Raw genomic sequence first — 23,802 nt, forward strand, 5'->3', positions numbered from 1 at the left:
TGAGTAATTAATGACAGAATTTTCATTTTTGGGTGAACTATCCCTTTAACAGCTAATGGCTTCTGCTAATGCAACATGACAACGTATGCCAGAACCCATACTGTACTCTTCTGCTGTAATGAAACACCTGTCATGAATGTCCACTCTGATGCACACACTCTGTTTAATTAATTTCCTTGTTAGTACAGGCTAGTTAGTGCTGGTCTAGCTGTTGGCAACTTCAGAACTTAAAAGCATGAAACACAAAAGATGACATTTTTCTTTTCCATATAATGAATGGTGTAAAGTGTTGTTTAGAGCCCAGTGTTCTTCAAAATATCTATTTTTGTGTTCCACAGAAGACAAAAGTCATACAGGTTTGGAACGACATAAGGGTGCAAATGATGACAGAAAACGTTCTCCTCAAAAAGCCTGATGGGAACAGCATCAGAGCAGTATCCAAAAGGCAACATATGCTAATGACCATCAGCGGGTAGATCCAAGAGGTCAAGGTTGGGCTATTTAGCATAGCCCTGTTAGCCCCTGCTGGAAGACAGCCGTCTAATGATGGCTATTTAAAAATAGGCATGTACTCTGACAAAATAGTTTTTTTTATGTTTCTGAAAGTCTCTTATGCTCACCAAGGCTGCATTTTTTTTTAATAAAATACAGTAAATACAATATATTGTGAAATATTATTACAATTTAAAATAACTGTTTTGTATTTAATATATTTTAATATGTAATTTATTCCTGTGATGCTAAGCTGAATTTTCAGCATCATTACTCCAGTCCAGATCCTTCAGAAATCATTCTAATATGCTGATCTGATACTCAGGAAAAATCATTATCAGTGTTGTTAATTCTTATATGAACAAATTTCAAAACTACAGCATTTATTTGAAATAGAAACATTTTGTAACATTCTGAATGAAAAACGTTTCAATGGTAGTGTAAATACAGTAAATATTTCAGTAAATATATTTTACTGATGAAGTTTAGTTGTTCTCCATTTTATTTGTATATTACTTCCTATCTGCACAAAACACAAAGCTATACAGCAGACCAGTTGGCAAGAATTAGAAGAAGCCCCAGTTGCTAGAAACCCCTCTCTCATTGCATGGGTGACTGGGTGAATGTCCTGGCCCTTCTTCATCTTTGACCCTACAGCGCGCTGTCATATACTCTCAGACTGGCCTGGGTAAAAGCTGCTTCTGCAATTCCCACAGCACTGACCGAGGAAAACAGAATATAGTTATCTGTGGAGAGAAGAAAAATGGCCAAACGTGGAACCATCGTAATGAGCCTATTGTGAGGTGGTGAGAGAATAGGAGGAGGAACGGTCTGATGTAATTGCTCACTTACACTCAGCTCCTTTTAATTAAGCCATATAATAACGATTAATCAAAGCATGACTAATGCACCTCACTGAGAGCTGTTCTGGGATACTTACATCCGTCTTTCATTAAAGAACAGGAAAGTGGTGGGTGTGAAATATATGTGTAGAGTGGTAGAGCAGCTTTGAGAGGATAGGAGGAAAGCTGCAGAGGACATAAAGGACATCAGTTCATGTGCTAAAGACTGGGCTGTTTCCTGTGGATTTTGTTACCGCAGGAAAAATGACTGATATAACTGAGCAAAAGATAGAAGGGTTAATGACAAAAAAGAGAGTCCACCATGAAGGAAAGAAACATCTTTTAAAAATCTAGCTTAAAGCACATTTTACATTCTAAATTCTTAGAAATTTACTATTTGTATTCATTTTGTTTTAAAAACCTAGGGTAACAATTTATTTTAAGGTGTCCTTGTTACACATTACATGTACTTTGTATTATAACAACAATAAATTATGCATAATTACATGCAAATTACCCTAAGCCAAACCCTAATCCTAACCTAACCATACAGTAAGTACATGTAGTTAATTAATATTACTCAGTACTTAAATGTATAATTACATTGTAACAAGGACAGCTTAAAATAAAGTGTAACCAAAGCTAGTTTTGAAAAATATTTACACTATTTAAAATTTTGTATTAATTTATAAAGATTTTTGGGGAAAACATGCTTATAAAAGAAGTGTGTTCAAGTCGCACACATATGAATAAATTAACAATTAATTAATAATTTAAAATTTCTAGAAATGTATTCACCTCTAATTTAAATAAATTGGGAGATCCAAACAAGAGCATTAGTCACATCATCAACACGTCAAAAACTTAGGGTTGAAAAAAAAAATTTTTTTAAACGAAGGCTGCACTTATTGGATAAAAGACTAATATTATGAAATTATTACAAATATATTTTGGCATATATTCTAATATGCTGATTTGCTGCTCAAGAAACATTTATTATTATTATCAATGTTGAAAACAGTTGTACAGCTTAATATTTTTGTGGAAACCATTATATATGTTTTTCAGGACTTCATAGAAAGCGAACAGCATTTATTTTAAATATTTTGTAACATTATAAATGTCTTTATTGTCATTTTTGATTATTTTAATGCATCCTAGCAATATAAAAGTATTAATATAGTTGTTTATGCTGTTCTCTACACAAAACGGAATTAATACAATGCCCTGATCTTTCTTCACAGATCACTATAGGAGTCATTAATGTATACTGTATAATTTGATACACCTTCTAACCTGAACATTGAATTCTATTTTAGAACAGCAGTTCGGAGCTTTTGCTGATGTGCATTAATGTGTGTAATATACAAAGTTTGTTTTAAATGAAATGTCCAGTAAAAGGCTGGATAACTGTAGCCTGCAGCTGGATTTGTGAGATGTCTAACTTGGCACCCAACTCTAGAATCCCGATCCAATTGTTTTTCCCCCCTCGCGCCTTCCTCAAAGGATTCAGACCTTAATCAGATGCACTTGCTGTAATCCAGATCCAGATGCAGTCATCCCTCCTCTCTGTCAATCAGACCTTCTTGTTTATGTAGTTACACGTGTGACCTTGACTTATACAATAACCTTAAACCCTGAATTTGCATCAAACGATGTATACAACCCCATGAACTGAACCTTTCACCCTAACCTATGTACTCTGTATATATTACAGGAACACTGCTGACAACCACCATTGTTCTCATGATTACATAGATGTTCATGTGTGTTTAAGGGCCCCTTGTGATTAAGATAGCAGAGCAGTGGGACCCATAGTCATAAACTATTAGGCATAATGATAGCATATTGTGTGCAAGGATTTCTTTGGTCAGTTTCAGTAATTGATAATTATGAAATGGCCCTCTGTCATGTAAAGTATTGTATGATAAAACACACACACACAATCACTACAGCCCAGCAATGGGTTATACATATAAGTGAGGCTTTTGGATCTGTACTCACCCCAGAGGAATCTGCTATTGCTCAACAGTTTCTCTTCCATGGCTCAGAGGACTTGATGGACTTCTATTCCTGGCTTTGTATGAGCATGGAATATGTTTCTAATAAGAGAAAAATAGACACAAAGGAATTGCCTGTTAAGTTTTGCAGATAAATTATCATTGATGCACCAATATTAAAATCATGTCAGATAAACAGATTATTTTCATGTCATGGCTAATAAGCAATAAGTGCCCGATCTGAAATCTGAAATACTGCAAAATTTAGTCTAAATTAAATACAATTAAATACTAAAAATAACATTTTTACATGCTTCAAGTGAGATAACTATTTGTTATTTTCTTGGGACAATTTCAGTTAGTGGAAAATTCTAAAAGAACTGTTAATGCTGATTTTATTGGCGAGCTTAACAGTCCTTATATTTTGTTGTTTCTTTTTTCTTTTCTTTTTTTGGCCAGTGGTGAAAAATGTAAGACCGGTGTGATGAAAAATGGATGTCAAAATATAACTGCTGAAAGGCATTGTTTTATGGAAAATACAAAGGGGCAAAGAGAGAATGTCAGGGAAATAGAAAGCAGAAGTATAAGATAAGAAATCCAAAAAGAGATTTTCTGGTTATCCACTCCTTTCTCTCACTTCAGCTCATGTGTGCTTGGTTGGCTTTCTTCTAGCTCCATGGGTTCTCAAGACCATAAAAACACAAATCTAGTCCTTGTCGAACACCATAGGTTTTCACACAACAACCAAGCCCTCGACCACAACACCCAGAAGATGAATTTATTGTAAAACACATTTTATAGCAGTCCCACTAGACAACTGTCTCTTATATAAATTATTAGCACATCTTTGGACACCAAAATGGGAAGATGAAACTTCAGGAGAGTGCCAGAATTGGTCTCCAGTATAGCGTCTACAAGGACACAAGGGAGTTTGGGCTAAATCCTAGAACGAGAGGAAGTTTTGATCCAAGTCCATTATGAAGACAGACAAGTTCCCCTCCTAAAGGATATGTCGCCTTTAGAGAATCAACTGTAATTCTTTGTCCATATGTGCACCAAATGCTCCCTAATAGTGAACACACCACTCAAAGTGTCATAATATGTGCTGCCTTATTCTTTGCAGAGAACAGCATTTTATGAGCCAAGTCGTGAAAGGAGCCGTTATACCTCAGTCTCACCTCTGACAACTCGCTTATGATTCTGTTCACATGGTGAGACTGCAGTGAGAAGCTGGACATCAGTCCGCAAGCCAATATGAAACAAAATGGTCAGAGAGTGTAAATAAATACTTCACTAGCAAAAATTGGACTACAGGATACTCTGTATAAAGGTCCGTTCAATGATAAATATAAAGATAACAATAAATAGTCATCTGACAGTTTTGTGCACATGAACCCTTGACTTTATCCGATTCACATATCCATTACGAGTACTCTGAACAAAATGAAATGAAGTTTTTTATACAGTATGTTATTTCAGTTAATTTTATCCCCAAGCAATGAAAATGTTTTAAAGGTTAAAGTTAATGATAATAACCCTGGTTTGATGACAGCAAATTTAGTCCAAATGTAAAACTAGGCATGAACAGTTAAATTTATAATATACTGATTAATTTAAATAAATACATTGTTAAGATACACAGTTAGGATTTCTTCCAAAACCCTTGAGGAGACACATGAGGTATTTTTGTCAGGAGAATCTGCTGAGACTCCATTTGCTTTCAATTTGATCTCCTTGCTATCTAGAAGAAATAAGCGAGATGTCTTGTGTGTGATTTCAGATTCTAAGGCTCGGTTTCACAGACAGGGCTTAGACTAAACCAGGATTAGGCCATAGTTCAATTAGGACATTTAAGTCATTTTTATATACATGCTTAGAAAAAAACTTTACTGGTGTGCATCTTGAGACAAAACAAAGGCACTGATTTATTTTAAGATCCGTCAGTGCAAGTTTATTTCAGTTGAAACAGCTCAGACTTACATTTTAGTCTGGGACTAGGCTTAAGCCTTGTCTGTGCAACCGGGGGTAAAAGTTTTGTGCATATGAACTCTTGACTTTCTCCGATTCACATATTTGTTTATGTGCATTAGGTGTATTCTGAACAAAATCGGCACGTTCGTAAATGCAGAAAGCCACTGTAAAAATGTCACCAGAGTTATTGCAAATGCTGTTTTTCGCCTTGATGACTAAAAAATGTTTTTTTCAGTATATATGTAGCAAATATTCAATCTCCTTCATGTATCGGTTTATTCAGCGTATAAAAAAACATATCCAACAAATCACTGCATGTGCACAAGTTATTGTTTTATCAAATTAAGAAAGTATTCAAATTTAAGCATTTATATGCCTAAAAATTAGTATTTTATTTATTTAAGTGCTACACAACTCCTCCTCTGATTAATTAAGGTGGGTGCGTGAAGGCTTTTTTCTAGTATAATTTAGTCATCAATCCAAATTACAAACTGATTATTACGTTGCATGTAAATGTAGTTAAAATGAAGCTTCCAAAGACAAAGTTTCTTGTCACAGTAAACACAATTTATTTATTAACTTATTTTTTTCCAAGCAACTTAAAAATAACAAGTATTCATTACATTAGATATATTGGTACCAGACAGATATTTTTAAACTCTTAAAAGCATGAAATTATTATTATTATTTTTTCGTTCTGCTGTCTTCTACATCTCAGCAATCCAAATTTAAATCAACCAGCATTTTTATGAAGCCATTTTCCTGCAGCTCCAAAATTACATGTCATTTAAGGCTCAATGAACCGACATGAGCAAACAGGGCGGAAATCAAATCACTGTTGGGGGTTCCTGTGCCAGCCAAGCCACTACCATTGCTATGAATGGGGACACTAACACAACATAGCTTTCTCCAGGTATTATAGACCTGCTTGGTTGAGACAATTTGCACTATAACTGATCTGGTCTGTGGATGGAAGTTTCACAAAATTGTATTCTCTCGCTCAGATACACACTTTAATGGGCATGTGGCGTTCTCCTTCTTTCAGTGCCTCTAGTGTGTGCGCAAACACTCACGCTGCCTCTGCAGTAAGAATGAACAGACTCTTTCACAACGCCTTTGTTTCTCTGTGAGAGCAAAACAATCGCATGGAGGGTCATTGCTAACCGAACCATGCATCAGCCCTGTAGATCTATTTCATTAACGCAATTAATTACTTTTAAACAGTCAAATCAGTCCCCCTCTTTCTTCTCCTCTATCCATCCATCTATTTAATCTATCTATCCATTACTCTGTCATCAGGAAAAAATGATTAGGCAGAACTGAGGGAGAGCTTGAAGGGGGGGGGGGGATTTATGTCATTTTTTATTTTTTGGCTGACTCAAGCACTGGGACTGCTGAGGATGGAGTTCTGCGCTCATTTGAATTGCAGAGAAAAGAGAGACCGTCATTTGCTCAAACGTCCATTTAATCCCTTTCAGAGGAGCAGGTGTTTGAAACACTTGGAGGCTGAACACTGTCATGTTTATGTATTCAGTGTAAGTGTGTCATCTCTTCCATGTTTTAATCAGTCCTTTAATGTGATTAATTTCATTGTATAATGAGCCTGTCAGATCTAATTTCGTCCAACTTCAGGGAAAATAAAAACATGGGATTTCTTGTTCAGTGCTGTTTGCACACACATATATTATGAAGATGGATGAAGAGTGTTGAGTTTCGAAGCCATCATTCACTCCTGTAAATCTGGGCAAATCCAAGAAACAGAATATACACATAGAACTTGTGACTACAAAGAGGTCAATGTGCATAAATGTGCATAAGTGTGATTACTTCAGTGACATAACTCCAAACTGGTTATAGACAGAATCTACCAGTGTTTGGCTACACAAACAAACCCTGCAATTATGTGCCACAGATCTGCCCTCAGGACTAAATGTTTGCTCTTAGACTTTTTAAATCAGCTGCAATATTACAAGTTTTGCAAAGATCTATATTTGTATAAAACACTGTATTATTGCGTAATAAACATCTTCTTTAATTCTTCTGTAATAATAATTCTTCTAATCCATATAAGAATATTAGCAGAATTTTTATTTTGGACTCCATAAAGAAGCTGAAACACTGTAAAATATTCTGTGCTTCTGTAGACTTCATGAAGTGAACACTATAATTATGTTTAAATGCATTTACAGTTTGGGTTAATGACATTTAAAAATGTCTGGGGAAAAAACTATTCATTTTTCTTGTTGTTGTTGTTAATGATATAATTATTCTGTTTGATGGTTGACCAACAATTCACATGGTTGTATGTTTGACCAATTGCAGGTTTTTGTACACTTTTGTTGTTGAATTTAGAAAACTGTTGTTTTGAGACGTCGGGGTGAGTGTGTTCCTCTAGTAAAAATTATCAGTTTTTAGACATGATGCAGATAAACAAAAATTAATGTATCTGATTAGCCTAATTAATGTAGGAATGTACTACAATTACATGCTGGTTAAATATGTAAATACTATTTAGAAGTGTAACTAAATATTTTTGTTTCCCTTTATCTCTCTCTCTCTCTCTCTCTCTTTCTCTATCTATCTGTCTGCAGTGATTCATTTTTGAAAGAATCTGTTTAGAGAAACTGGATGAAGGAAGGTTTTGGAGTGTGGATGAAAGTTAATGAGGGCTAGGGAGGAGTTCTTTGAGAGGGAGGGAGACAGTAGGAGGAACAGAATCAGAGAATATAGCCTGCTGAGACATAACAGACAGAGAGCATGAGAAAGACATATATAATGAGATATAGACGCACTTTGCTATTCTATCTGAAAGCTGAAATGATAGGAGCGCTGTAGGTAAAATAAGCTTTGACTGGCAGAACAGAATATTTTGGCATATTTTGACATAATTCCCAAACAAAGTTACAATGGTAGACGGCGGATATCTAAAACAGATTGAGTGTCAATATAGAAGGCGTGGACGTGGCATGGACAGAGCATTATATGGCTTAGTACGCGAAGAAAACTGTGGATTATATCGCAAAGTGCTATACTTACAGTGAAGAAACGGAGCTGCCTGACGGTAAGTGCTCACATATAGCTCTTTCTGTTCACGCGCACCACTCAACTATGTCTGTCACTCACGTGCTCCTTTCAGGTGCTACAATGTCAAACGACTTTTAATTTTATTGAATACCTTCAAATATTTGGTTAGTATTATGTATTGAGTCTTCAAGCATCGAAATAACGATCCTGGTTTTCCCAGTGTTTAAAAATAACACAAACTAAAATGATATAAGCTTGTATTAACTAAATATTGTAACCTACCTTTTTCAAATGACCTGAAGACCAACCAGGTGAATCGCAAATGTATTTTTAATTTGTTAACCCCCCCCAAAATGTGTCTATTACCGTAAGCATTTTCTTACTTTAGAGACATGAGTTAAGAAGTAAAGATAAAATAACATTTATTAATGTGTCGATCGAGCACTTAATGATTTCTGAATTTATGACTTTTAAAATATTTTGAAAAGGAAGATTATGTAAAATACTAGTTTAAAAAAACTTAATTGCTTAACTAACTTACCTTAGATTACTGTAAATATGTAATGAAATATGAGTTATACTACCTTATAATCTACATAACTTGACAACATATTTATTGTTAAAGCAACCCATGTACATATGTTAAAATGTGTTTTTGTAGCTATATAAAATCATTCGCCTGATAAACAGTTAAATAACATTCCCAGACTTCCCTGTGTGATGCCTCATATTTAATCATAGGCTATTTTATTTAAATAGGTGTAGGTAACATTGATATTGCTTAGTTATTTAGTGCATCGAATGTCAAATGTGTGTTACCCTAAAAGTGTTTTGTGTTCATGTGGATAATATTGTGCACATTCTGAACGCTCATGGAAAACGTAATGAGGTTTGTTTCATTGTGTCATGTTTGAATAGTTAAAGTAGGTTGGTATATAGTTTTATACAGCCATCTTGAAATGCCTGGAACACTTTTTCTGAATTTCTGGCAAGGCTATAGCTGCCAGGTTTTGATAATACATCTAAACATGATTTTTTTAGAGTGAAGAATATGGGCAGAATATGCATGGAGCCCACTAGATTGAAGGTTAAAGAGTTATGTTGAAATAATTAACTTCAGAACACAATGCAGTATAAACCATTTCATTAAATGATTGCGCTTCATCGCATTTTGAGGTAAACGCCCATTCGGTCCAGTGGATTTTGATGGCTGAGGTCAGCTGTAAAGGTCACAGTACATCCATCATCCTCATGTACACACATAGGAGCCTATGTAAGACTCGAAAATGCTTTACAGTCTTTCATGAAAAGCTTTACCCATGAACGGCCGCTGAGTCACTGGACATTTGGTCATTGTGATTATGTGGGGCAGTCACATGTATGATTGATTGTCTTATAAAGAATTTTGTGAACAGGAATTTAGGCTTAAATTAATATATGTAGGCTTACAAATAGATTACATGCATTAATCCAGAGAAGAAAAACTTAATGCAGTGACTCATTAAAATTGCATGCTTTATTGTTAAGGATTTAGAAAACAAAAGTAGCTATGCCAACCTGTTAACGCTGCTAAACTGGAATCACAGTCATCTTGAATAAACATGGGTGACCTGCTTTTGTTGAAACCTTACAAAGCTTCATGAATCTGTGGACTGAGAAAAAATGACTAGGTAAAGTTAGTTGCCCACAGCTGTTCCACATTTCAGTGTGTTTACCAGAGTTGGGTTAATGTGCCTCCCAAAGAACTTTGAAATCATGGACAGAATCCTGTTACAAGTAAACAAACACACAGCTTCTCTCTGTGAACCTGAGAGGTTTCAAAGTCCATTGATGCCTCATGATGTTTTCGCTTATGCTTCCCCTGTTGAGTATGGCCCAGACTATGCAGAGTAAAGCAGGATAATAGGGTATGGACTGTTTGCTCATATTGTTTTTGTAGTTTCGGTTGTGTTATTTTAATTTTTTTCAAGGTTTCAGTCTGCATTTAAAGACTGTGATCTGCTTAAACAGGCATATATGTGATGAGTTAGAGTAAATTTGGAGTCATTCACTGAAGTCATGAGTGCATGAACAAATTTCCAAGATCTCCATGTCTTCATTCTCACACACACACATTCATGCATCATGTATACAATTTGTACCTACCTGAAAAAACTCTATATTAAATATCTGCAAAGAAAAAATAGTTTGTTGCTCTATACCTCACTAAACTATACTGTACTAAAATGTCTGTCAGGGTTGGAGGAATGCAGGTGTGTTTTTGGGAGGGACTCTGGGGTTCTGACCCAAGCGCAGAACAGAGCTGAAACATGAAAGGACAAACAGACAGTGGGAATGGGTTAGATAAACAAAAGCGCTAACAGATGAAAATAGGTGGATCACTCAGTCATCCTTCCTGTGGTGTGGCTGTTTTCCTGTGATTGACAAAGACGTAAAATAAAGGAGCTAGATGTACTTGCAAGTGTTGTTTTTTTTGTTTTTTTTTATAAATATTTAATAAAAGCCAAGACTATGTAGAATGATTTAGTTAAAGTTAGATATGTGTGCAGTTGAAACCAAAAGTTTTAGACAACTAGTGGAAATGGTTCTATTTTGCATTATTGATTACTGGCCCAAAAAATAAGGTGCAGAATCTGAAATATTTCTTATTAATTGTAGCTACATCATAACTTTTCTTGTTTTTCATTTTTAAAAACCTCAACATTCAAATTACTTTCAGGCTTCAATGGGAAAAATACAGATTTTAAAGTGGTCTCAGACTTATGTGACTGGCAGACAGCTACTTATATTAGAAAGGAGACACACAAGTGATCTGCTGCCGTCATTTGACACCTTCTTTTCAATCTCTCTATTCTTCTCTATCATCCGTTTAAAGATGGGGATGCTGCACTACACAGTAGCTTCTCCTGCTGTGAGGCATTTCTGGGAGACGTTCATAAATTAGGGATTACTTTCCATACACGTCTTTTTCACCTAGTCCACCAGACACGCACGCACACGGATTCCAGTGTAGCCACATAATGCTCTCCTCTGATGTGCTGACGTACATTGATAAATTCCTTATCAGCACTTCATCACCGCTCAGTGTGAGATCGGGCCACTCATACTCAGCGGCAGAAGGATTAAAGAAACCATCCTGGTCGACCATCTCTAAGCCAATTTTCTATTTTCAATATGAATATTATGCAATGTAGTCTTTGCTGCACAATTAACTTGTAAATTTATATAACACATTTAAATTGTAGATTGAATTTATTAGGTCATAGTGATGTCTGTGGCGCTGGAGGTAAGACTTTGGTTCCCAGAGTCCAGTGGGTCGTAATTTAAATTATTGCTCTTTCACTGTTTAATTGTTATTGTGAAAGTAGTGTTCTGTCTTAAAAGCTCACAGACCAATTGACACTTTGCTAAGCCAGATATTAAAGACATTAGTGACTATTTGTACAACTGTTGTCATCTGCTATGTTCTCAGTCAAGCTTTTGCTCTGTTCTTATGTAAGTCTTCGAGGATTTGTTTTATCGCTTTTAAATGCAATTTACAGAAATTCTACTAAAATACAGAAAACATAAAAATGTTTTGCATTGAAATAATGAACCACAAGTTAACATTAGAAACAGCAACACAACCCACTATAAGGCTGACCCCAACCTAACCAAAACACAAGCGTTGACCAATTTCAGTTCACCATTATCATATCATAGTTTTCTGATTTGAAATATAATACATTTCTGAAAAACACACACACACACACACAAAGATTATTGGCAAAGTGCCTTTCACATGTATGCTGTAAACAGTGTTTTTCCAAAAAAAAAAAAAAAAAAAGTTTGTATATACATACACAAAAAAGTTACAAAAAAAATATTTTTATGTAAATATATTTTTTAAATCTATATTGGCCATTTTTGCCCATTTTGTGTATTTTTTTTTTTTAATATATTTAAAATGTATTTCTTACCATATATAATTGCCAAGTACAATTTAATTTTTACTTATCATTATTCCAGTAATTTAACCAGTGATATAATATTATATAGTAAACACCTGAGGTTTTATATAATTTTTCTCTCTGATTTTTAAATTCACTCAATTTTCATTGTGCATTTCTGTATGCCCTCTCTTTTTCTTGTCCACCTCTTTCCTCTCTCATTTTTCACCATATTTATTCTCTCATTTTTCACCATATTTATTTATCTGATGGCAAAAGGCATCTTTAGAATGTGCTGCTTAAGGGTCACAGGCTCAAGTCCCAGTGCACCCCATTGCTGTGCCTTGCCCGTCCTTTCCTCTTGTCATATGACCCTGGGGTGGCACCGAGCATTTTGTGAAGGGCACAGGTTTGGGAAGCATCATTTTTAAAACCTGTGAGAGTCATTCAGCAGATGAGATCTGAAAGGCAGTAGTTACATCTGACCATCAACATTAAGAGCTCAGCTGCGAAGTGAAGAACCAGGTTGAGTTTTGCTAAAACTGTTACTGTTCTGTTGCTGGAATAGATCAGGAGATATCAAGGACAGGCTGATCTGGTAAAAGGATAATATTTACGTGAAAGTCAGATACTATGGACAGCAGTAGAGAACAGAGGGAGGAATACAAACTGAGAAAGGAGCAAAGGAGCAAGAGCGACGGACGAGCGTACTGCTGCTCTCCACAGTTGGCTTTCACATCCTCGACTCTCATCTCCTCTTTTTCCACGGCCCCCTTGACCTCTAAGCAGAGCACCACGGGAAACGTGAAATATTTTTAGTGTCCATCTGATAACCAGCAGATGGAGGTTTGAGAGACAGAGAACACATCTCTGTTAGCTTTGGTGTGGTTTTGATCGGATTCTTTGATTGCACAGAGGTTGCTCTTTCGTAGGTCAGGAGACACTCTTAAAAAAAAAAATAAAGGTTCCAAAATGTAAGTTTTCACACCAATGCTTTTTTGGTTCCCCAAAGAACCTTTTGGTGAAGAGCCATTATTTTCTGTGTGAAGAACATTTTCAAAATCTGAAGAACCTTTTTTTAGTATTGAGAACCTTTTGTACAATGGAAAGGTTCCATGGATGTTTATAGAACCATAGATGCCAACAAACAACCTTTATTTTCAATAGTGTTAAAAAGATGTTTCTTCTAAAATCTTTAGGATTAATAAAAACAATGAGATCTTTGATATACAGTAAGAGTTTAGAGTTATAAAATTCAAAGGCCACATGAATTTAGTCTTCAACGATTATTTATTTTAATGTTCAATGCTAAAATGGAAATATTACAATGCATAGTTGTGAAAACCAAGTAAAAATAGAGCATGTAGTATAAATACAGTAAATATTAATATTACATTAAGGAAAAATGTACAAATATATTTCAGGTAAAAAATATGGGATTGTTAAAAATGTATGTAATTCTGATTTAGAGCATAATTTTCACATATTACCTTTTTAATAAATTTTTACACAAATTACCACACTGCAAAAAAATATAATTTTTTTTTAAATTCTGAATAAAACAAATATTATTGGAGTATATTTTACAAGAAATTATTATCTCAGTTTTTCTACTCCAAAATTTCATTTTTGATTTAATGTTACTTGCTGTTTCTTTGGAAGTGTTTGTAAAATATATATATATTTTTAAAGAAAACCTACATTATTTTTTAGTGTAGTCAGTGTTTTATGAGTTAATAAAATCTCTGATCATTTGATCGCAGACTCTTTCTTGACAAATCTGACCACATTGTGTGAAATTATTGCAATCTCTTTTAAAACCATGGATAAGACACATGTGATATTTCTGGAGATTTTCTGAGATTCCATTTGCTCTCCATGTAATTTCAACATGAGAAATGAAAGAGATCTCATTTTTACGCTTTATCTTGTGGGTAGACCCGGCTGAGCGCTTCATGCACACATGCCAAGCAGGGGCACATCACAGAGCCACTTTCAGTCTGATGAATAGCCAGTCCCAGCACAAGTGCATCAGACACATTTAAAAGACCCAGAGCGTGCAAGGAGGCTCTTTCTGTAATTTCCCAGGAGGTATCAAAGTAGGTAATGGAAAGTAGTTGGGACTTGCAAAGAGTGCGAACAGACGACAAACTGGACAGCAAGAGCAACTGACGGGCTTTCCGCAGGCAACGTCAAAGGGAGACCTTGCCAGGCTTTGTGTTACAATTGGAAGGACTTCATTAGGACTCTGTAACCAGCACAGCTCTGAAGTGGATATTTCTGTTGTGAATTGATTATGCAAATGCAAGATGAAAACCACCACTCCAGATGGAAGGAGTGAGTGAGAGCAAGAGTGAGTGAGTGAGGATGAATGAAGTGAATGAAATATTGCAGGTCTCAGAGACTTGGACTTGAATCAAGAGCTAATTTGAAAACAAACCGCATTCGAAAGCTTTCTGGTTCCATTCTTGCTAGTCCTCACATAAATCATAAACACATTGACAGGAATACACACATGGAAGGCTAAGCAGCATGTATGAGCTAACAAACACCAGAAGAATCAAAGAAAATATCAGAGAAAACCACACAAAATCAATGCCTTGTTTTCCAGTGACTACAACATATTTTTAAATATTGAAATGATTTACACATTCAAAAGTTTCAGTTTGGTAAGATTTTTTTTTTAAATGTTTTTAAAAGAAGTCTCTTATGCTCACCAAGGCATGCTGATTTGAAACGTTTCTTATTATTATCAATGTTGAAAACAATTGTGCTGCTTTTTTTTTATTTCTTTTTTTTTTCATTTTTGAAAGAAACCTTTATTTATTTTTCAGGATTTGATAGAACGTTAATAAGAACAGCATTTATTTGAAATAGAAATGTTTTGTAACATTATAAATGTCTGTACTCTGTTTTGTTTATTTTAATGTATTAAAATAATTAATAAGACTAGTCCTTCAAATCTGTCTGTGTGAGACTTAATACAGCCACACATTTTCTCCTCATAGTGGCAGCGCTCTTTCCAATAACCCACTCTGTTCTACCTTTATTAGCCAATATTGTTTTCTTAAATGCTTTCGCACTTTCACTCATATTTGATTTAATATTTCCTTAATACCAGTATGCATGAACGATAAATTGCATGCACTTTAAAAGTGTGCAATTTATAAACGTATTCAGTAAATTAGCCAAAAAATGAAGTTTAATGCAAGTAAAAGCAAAACTTACTCTTGGGCTTTCCATTTCAGTTATATATTGTATGTCAGCACATAATAATTACAGACACCTTTAAAATCTGCATTCTTCTCCATTTAGTCCTTAAAAGCCTGTCCTCCTGCCCACCTCCCTCCTCCATGCCTCAGTCATACACTGTGTATCCAAAAGAGAGATTTAAACCATAATTGTTTCCATATTTCTTTCCTATTTTTTCTCAGTCTCACCGCAAATATGTTTCCCTGTGTCTGGAGATAAAGGATGAGTAGATCCCAAGAGAATCTCAGATTTTCCTTTCAGATATTCTCTAAATAAATTTGCTTTAGCAGCTGGTCATAATAATCCACGCAGCATCTTAATGAGGCAGACATAAAGAAACAGGAGGGGTTTCTGAATGTTTTATGTGGAGGTTCCAGAAAGACAATGATTTTCTTTAATAAATTCATAAACAATTTTATTATTTGTTTTTCATTTGCATTCTTTTTTTCAAACATCATAACTAACCTCAAAAGTCTGTTGAGTACATGTGTAGTTTATTTCTTATTGTTTTGGCTAAAAACACAATGATTTAACATGATGTTTTAAGCGTTGTCTCTAAAAACAGAAGCTGAGATGGAGAAATTAATTTGAGATGATATAGGAGACATCGTAATGCCTTCATTTGATTTAGACGCCATCATTCCTTTACTCTTGCTGAAGAGCTACAGAAATAGCCAACAAAATGAAATTAATTTGGCCTTATTTTATTAAAATGATTTATAACTGTTTGTTTAACAATTTAGGCCAGCGAGGGATCAGTGCTAGGATGTTTTGGATTTGCCTCTCATGTCTGTGCTTCTCATTGTAGGTCATGAGGATGGCCTCTTGGGACGATAATTTGGGTCAGCCCAATCGCACTATGCTGGAGATGGAGGGGCCACCAGACCTGTCCAGCTCCCTCTTCAATCTCAGCAGCAGTTATGGGGGCACGGGGGCTTTCCTCTGGCTGTTTCCATCAGAGAACATCACATGGACCACCACGAGGCCCACAATCCAGCCAGTTGCCCCTCCACGGGTACGGGACCAAGCCTTGGCCCAGGCGGAGATCGGGGTGCTGGGGTTGGTGCTTGCGCTCACTGCTCTGGGTAATGGATTTGTGCTGTGGGTTTTGCTGCGTAGGAAGAAACATCACGCTCCCATGCACCTTTTCATGGTCAATCTGTGTGTGGCTGACCTGGTAGTGGCCTTCTTTCAGGTAACAGCCTCTTGAGACTATTAAAAATGATGAGTGCAGTGAAATGAGCTTAACGGTTAAGTAATCATTGACCTGAATGGAAACATATAGTGAGACTACATTTATTAAAATGCAGTTGAAATATCAGGCGTGGGAGTAATGTTGTCAGCAGAGAAGATATTATAAGGGCTGCATGATTAATTGAAAAAAAAAAAAAAATCGTGATATGGCTTTGTGAGATTATCAGATCTCAACTACTGCAATATAACTAAATTAAAAAAGCATGTTTAGGAGTGAAGTGTTTTCGTTTGCATGATTTAACATTTGAAAGATAAATATTAGTATTGTAATTTTATGGTGAAATAAATGTATTAGTAGTCGTAGTAGTAATATCTCTTATTTTGTTTAATATTTTTTATTTAATGATAATAATAACATCAATATATAATCACAAATATTTTGGCCAAATTGTGCAGCACTACAAACTAGCACAGCAAACCTGGAACTTAAAAAAAATTCAATCGCAATTGCAATTTTGCTAGATAAGTGGCACTGAGGGAGGTGGAGGTTTGCGATCTCATTGGCTGCAGAATCAGCAAAGGCCAATCAGCTTGTGCCATGACGTGACTGCGTGTAAAAGGTCCTATCAGGCTGCACCATCTGGAGTTTCATGACTGAAGTAGATATATGTAGATCTGTCACAGATGAAGTTTTGGTTCCTTACCACTGTCGCCTTTGGCTTGCTTAGTTGGGGACACTTAATTTCTGGCAATACAGTCGACTTGATTGCACAGATACTATTTGAACTGAGCTGGACGATGACATCACTGAATCAATGATGAACCGAATTTAACTGGAAAATTGAGTGTTTACTATTGTCTTCTTGCAATATCGACACACTATTTTCTATTTAATACTGTAAAGCTGCTTTGACACAATCAGTATTGTATAAAGCGCTTGACTTGATATGTATTTATTTTGTCCCCAGGTGCTGCCACAGCTGGTGTGGGATATCACAGAGCACTTCCAGGGCCCTGACGCTCTGTGTCGCTCCGTCAAGTATTTGCAGACCGTCGGGATGTTTGCATCCTCCTACATGATTGTTGCCATGACTGTGGATCGGCACTATGCCATCTGCTGCCCCCTGCAAGCGTATCGTGGAGGTGCCCCCTCCCGCTGGAACACCCCCATTATGGTTGCGTGGGGCCTGGCCCTTGTGCTCAGTTTGCCACAGGTAGGAGTAAATGGTCTTAGATCATTCCTGACTGTTTTTTTTGATTGGCTCACAACTATTTTGTCTCCTCGTTTGCACGCAGGTGTTTATCTTCTCGCGGTCAGAGGTGTCCCCTGGGGTGTTTGAATGCTGGGGCCACTTTGCTGAGCCGTGGGGTCTTAAAGCATACGTCACCTGGATGACTGTGGCTGTATTTGTATTGCCAGCCTTTATCATCACTGTCTGTCAGGTATGTCCAGCTTTTTTCTTCTCAATCTCTCACTATCTACACAGTTTTCTTAATTAAGTGTATGGCTGTGACATCTCTTGTCTAACAATGCATCATAGCATAAGAACATGACGTATACTACACAAATGTCAAAGACTTGGCATGTTCAATGGGAATTAGATGCACTGCGGGGTACAGCTTGATGGCTGTGTTAGTGCTGGGTGAAATTCAGAATTTAATAATTGGCTCCTTTTCAATTTATGAGTTGGATGTTGAATTTGAATGACAGGAAGAGGAATTTACTTAATTGCAATTTAAAAACAATCACTGTAACAACACAGAGGAATTTCCATAGCCCGAAACAAGTGCTAAAATGCAACAGAAAAAAAAGGTTAATTGGTTAACTAAGTTGTTAATGTGTATGGTTAAGAAAAAACTGTAAATGGTTTAACATCACATTATATGTGTATTTACTGTAGAATATTGGCAAAATATTGTCAAATATATGGTTTTTGGAGATGGGAAAAAAACTATGAATTAAAATGTAATTTACTGTGAAAACAGTACAAGGACATTCCCAAAAGTCCTGTAACACATCCCATATGATTGTAATTCATGTACATTCGTTTGTTTCTTCTTTTTTCTTGTTTTGAGCTTGCTAGGGTTACTAGGGTGTTTTTTTATGCATTTTGTTATTTAGTTAATGTTTACTACATAATTTTAGTGTCACATGTGACCCTGTACACATTCTTAACAACATGATTTCCTCAACAGATTAAGCACGGTTATCAGAATTATGTTCAAAACTGCCAAAACAGACAAAATGTTTAAATATTCCTATACAGCACCATAAAATGTCCACCACACATTACTACACTTTGCAAAAACATATAACTGCTAAGTGTAATTTTATTCCATTTAATTGTATTTGCTTACATTTAAATGTACAGTTCTGTGAGTTCTCTTAAATGGAATTTAAAAGGCATTCTTAGTTCAGTTCTAAATGACACACAACTCTGGACCCATATAGAACGATTATGTTTACATCGATGTACCTCTTTTTCAGGTTCGCATCTTCAGAGAAATCCATGACAATATCTACCTGAAGTCTGAGCGGGTGGTGACGGCAGAATTTAAGAGGAAGTCTGTCTTCTTCCACTTTGCTTCATGGGAGGGGGGCAGGGGAAGGAGCAGAGAGAGAAAAAGACAGAGCAGACACAGTCACCAGTCACTCAGTCAAGCTCACTGCAGCCCCTCACATCATGCAGCGTCCTCCTCAAGCCCTTATGATAGCTACTCTCATACGCTACCCTGTAGGAGCTCTGTCTGCGAGCCTTGCTTTGGGCCACGCCCCTCTTCAGAAAGCTCCTCCCCTTCTGGCCAAACTCATCTGCAAAACACCCCCAGCCCTCTCTCAGATCCCTCCCATTCTCAGTCATTATCAGCCAATAGCGTGTGTGCATTGACTGGACACCCAAATAGCTCTGGAGCTTCTGAACTGTGGCCAGGTGTGCTTCCAGATGCTTTTCCACTTCCGACCGACTATTCGCACCCACCGCCTCTCCCAGGTGTGACTAAGGCCATGTCTAAGACAGTGAGGATGACTCTTGTCATTGTGTTGGTCTACACCATCTGCTGGTCTCCTTTCTTTATTGTTCAGCTATGGGCAGCCTGGGACCCCAACCCACCAAACCAAGGTCAGACTTGAAGCAAACAGAATATATATGTCCCATACAGGCTTTGTAGATGCTAAAACAGTATGATGTATTTTTAAACAGGTTCATATCATTATAGGAAATAGGCAATCCATTTTTTGATACAGACTACGGACTTTGTTGTGCATGTGCATTATCTTAGCCAGAGATTTTTTTTCAGGGTGAGTAAAATTTAGTGATGATTTGAAAAATACATATATAAAAAAATATTTAAAAAAATAATACTTTTATTCAGCTAGGATGCATTAATTTTCTCAAAAGTGACAGTAAAGACATTTATAAAGATTTGTATTTCAAATGAATGTTCTTTATAATCATCAAAAATCCTGAAAAATCACATTTTTCAGAAAACTATTAAGCAGCAACTGTTTTCAACATTGATAATAATAATAAATGTTAGCATGTTAGAATGATTTCTAAAAGATCACGTGTCACTGAAGACTGGAGTAATGATGCTGAAAAGTCAGCTTTGCCATCAGCAGGGTGGTGTTCGTAACCAAACAAGCAGCACATTCTCCAGGAATATCTCAAAAACAGAGATGCCCGTTCTTAGAAATCTACCTTCCAGCAGAGTTTTGTTCCAAGTACAATCAAAAACACATGAATCAGTTCAACAGAGTCTTCAAGGTTGCTTGGAAATTGCTGGCAGGTGTGCTAGAGCTTGGCTGCAACTGAAGTCTGTGGGAGGGGAGATCTCCAGGAGCAGAAATAATCAATCATGTTTTCAGCGTGTCCCGTTTTTTTACTGTCCTCTTCTTTATTTAACTGTGCCCTGCTTGCTTTCCCCTTAACACGTAGACAAACAAACACCTGCTGACTCACCTGAGTGTTGGGTAATCTCATTGGTATTTACACCTTAGTATTAGACTGGACTTTCTGCACAGTTTGACCAGCCATCTGGCAACAAAATCACTATGAAAACTTACTCCTATAGACGTGTTTTAGTCTTTTAGTAAAAAAAAAAAAATATTGGTTTTGTCTAGATTAGAGGACTAGGCTTTTATTTATTTTATTTTTTTCAAAATTAGCCTTAAATTGGGTTCCATATGGCTTATATTATTATATTTCGTATTTAACTGCCTTGTTTTTTATTATACATTATTATACATAAGTTTGGGCTTGAAAGAAATTTATTCAGCAAGGAAGCATTAAATTGATCAAAAATGTCAGTAAAACATTTATAATGATACAAAAGGTTTCTATTTTAAACAGAAGTTATTGTACTTTAAATCATAATAGAACCTTCTTCAGACAGTGCAAGAATTTTCTTTTTGCTCTGAATTTTCCTGTCACTACTATTATTTGCACTGATTGTGTTCCAAGCTTTAATACTAATACTGTTCTAAGCAATCTTAAGACTTTCAACTGATAGATGATAAAACAGGGAAAAATCTCATAGACCTGCACATATTATTCACACAAAGATATTGCAATATTGTAGAGCTGTCAATGCAGTAATAAATGCAAAGTGTTATTTCCTTGCCTTTCTCGCTCATGCAGGAGCTGCTTTCACTATCCTGATGCTTCTAGCCAGTCTAAACTCCTGCACTAACCCATGGATCTACACAGCCTTCTCCAACAGTGTGTCCCGTGACCTGCTCGCACTGCTGCGCTGCCACACTGGATCCCCACGCAGAGGTTCGCTGCCGGACGACTCAACCACAACTCACACATCAACCAACACCAAGGACTCCATATACTGACCTCTGGCCTGACTCTACTGCACACGGCACACACACACCACAGATGAGACGGGCTAGATCCTGTCCCAAATACCACTCTTTGCCCACGTGTTGATGACATAATAGTGCAGCTGGGCTCTTAAACACCTTTTTAGAATTTAAAATGAGAAATGGGATGCCCTACAGTCTTCATGGACAAGTGCCAATGGCACAAATGTGCAAAAAGTGTACCGTTTTGTACGGGACTGGGGTAATGTCCTGGCTGGCTACTTTAGATTCAGGTACATGGCGGTTACACAATCTGAAAAGCAGATACTGATCAGTCATCGACAGTGTTACATCAATTACAAAGACAAAATTGTGTTGCCATGCCCAGTGCATTTTACACACAGCTGTCCATTCAGTTACATGAGAGCAGACTGGAGTGATGAATCAAGAGGAAGGTTAGGAAGCAAAGGATCGGAGGTCCTCCATTCTTCTCCATCTTTCTTTCATGGATGGTTTTCATAGATTAGGGTTGCAGGATTATATCAGAATTTACAGTACAAAGTAAGTGTGGAAAATGCGAGAGTAGGAAGAGAAAAAAGGATGTGAACAATGTATACAGAATGGACAAAATGTTATCTGGCTGTACTCCGGACATCTTGCAGCAAGATGCTGCAAATGAGAGACTCATGGGAACATATCCACCACCAGCAAGAATGTTATGAAAATATCAGCCTGATTGTGGGAATCAAACACCGTGGCAGTTTAGTGACACAGTGACTTTCCGAATCATATTTAATCTATATATCAAATAATAATAATAATAATCTGTTACATTTATATAGCGCTTTTCTGGGTACTCAATGTATGTACTCTGGGGGATCTCCTCATCCACCACCAATGTGTAGCATCCACCTGGATGATGCGACGGCAGCCATATTGCGCCAGAACTCCCACCACACACTAGCTTATTGGTGGACAGGAGACAGAGGCTGTGTCCAAATTCAGGGTCTGCATCCTTCGGAGTACTCATTTGAAGGATGTTACGTCACAGCGCCGCGACGAAGGCTGTCCAAATTCGTAGGATTCTTCAAATGCGGCCCACAAATACGTCCTCCTTTTCCCCGAATTGGAAGGATGGGTGTGGTGGATCCTTTCCCGTCCTACCTATCCCATAATTCTTTTCGGCAGAGCGTAATGGCGGACGAAGCGAGCGGTAGCGGAGTGGGAGAGGAGTTTCTCTGACAAAACAAGCTAAAGTTTATGCTTCGGCTCAATGAATTTGTAGGAGAAATTAGTAGAATACTTAAAAACAAATAAAAATAGGCTATAATGGCTTACCTGGATGTGACTGTCTTGTAGTCTGATATAAAAAACTCTCCGACAACGAGCAAAGAAAGTATTTAATTTATTTAATTGCTTTATTTCTTCCAAAAGAATTAAAATGAGGAGAATAACTCTTTGTTTGTCCATTTTCCCGCTTCTTGCTTGGCGCTGTCACGGTTGCTAGGCGACAGGATATGAGCAACGGGTAAGGGAGGGAACTGAAAGAAGGGTAGGCTGTCCAAATTCACAAACACCGACTTCCGGGTTTTGCGGACGTCGGAAGATCCCTCCTCCTTCAACCGGGTAGGAAGGATCCTAAGGAGGATGCAGACCCTGAATTTGGACACAGCCAGTGTGATGCAGCCAATCAATGTATGGGGATGATTAGGAGGCATGATGGTCAGAGGCCAATGGGCAAATTTGGCCAGGATGCCGGGGTTACACCCCTACTCTTTTTCGAAGGACATCCTGGGATTTTTAATGACCACAGAGAGTCAGGACCTCGGTTTAACATCTCATCCGAAAGACTGCAAATGTAAAGCATTCAGAAGACACTGTGAATTGAATTGGTCTACAGTATTAGCTCTTAAATGACTAGAAGCCCTGGCAGTGGACAGAAATCTACACTTGACTACCGCAGAAGGAAATCTCATTTTTTGTGTTGGTCATTTTTGTGGGTTAATGTACCAAAGCAAAGACATAACACATTGTTTAGAAGCTGGTGAGTGTGTAATGCATTTCAGTACAACTACAACCCGAATTCCAAAAATGTTGGGACGTTTAAATAAAAGACTTTCAAATCACATGAGCCAACATTTTCTTCACAATAGAACATAGATAACATAACAAATGTTTAAACTGAGAAATTGTACAATTTTATGCACAAAATGAGCTCATTTCAAATTTGATGCCTGCTACAGGTCTCAAAATAGTTGGGACAGGGGGCATGTTTATCATGGTGTAACATC

The 23,802-nt window shown here is 36.8% G+C and overlaps 1 protein-coding gene across 1 annotated transcript; it reads left to right on the top strand.

Moving 5' to 3' along the window:
- The first annotated feature begins 8,046 nt into the window (after nucleotides 1-8,046).
- avpr2ab (arginine vasopressin receptor 2a, duplicate b) lies at nucleotides 8,047-22,816 on the top strand. The gene is made up of 6 exons (XM_079400499.1): nucleotides 8,047-8,366; nucleotides 16,319-16,705; nucleotides 17,673-17,918; nucleotides 18,001-18,147; nucleotides 19,193-19,823; nucleotides 21,342-22,816. Exons 2-6 carry the CDS (start codon nucleotides 16,322-16,324, stop codon nucleotides 21,542-21,544), a joined length of 1,611 nt encoding a protein of 536 aa, XP_079256625.1. The 5' UTR covers nucleotides 8,047-8,366; nucleotides 16,319-16,321; the 3' UTR covers nucleotides 21,545-22,816.
- Nucleotides 22,817-23,802: the final 986 nt, after the last annotated feature.

The sequence above is a fragment of the Barbus barbus genome (genome assembly GCF_936440315.1).
Source record: "Barbus barbus genome assembly, chromosome: 40".
NCBI classification, from domain to species: Eukaryota; Metazoa; Chordata; class Actinopteri; order Cypriniformes; family Cyprinidae; genus Barbus; species Barbus barbus.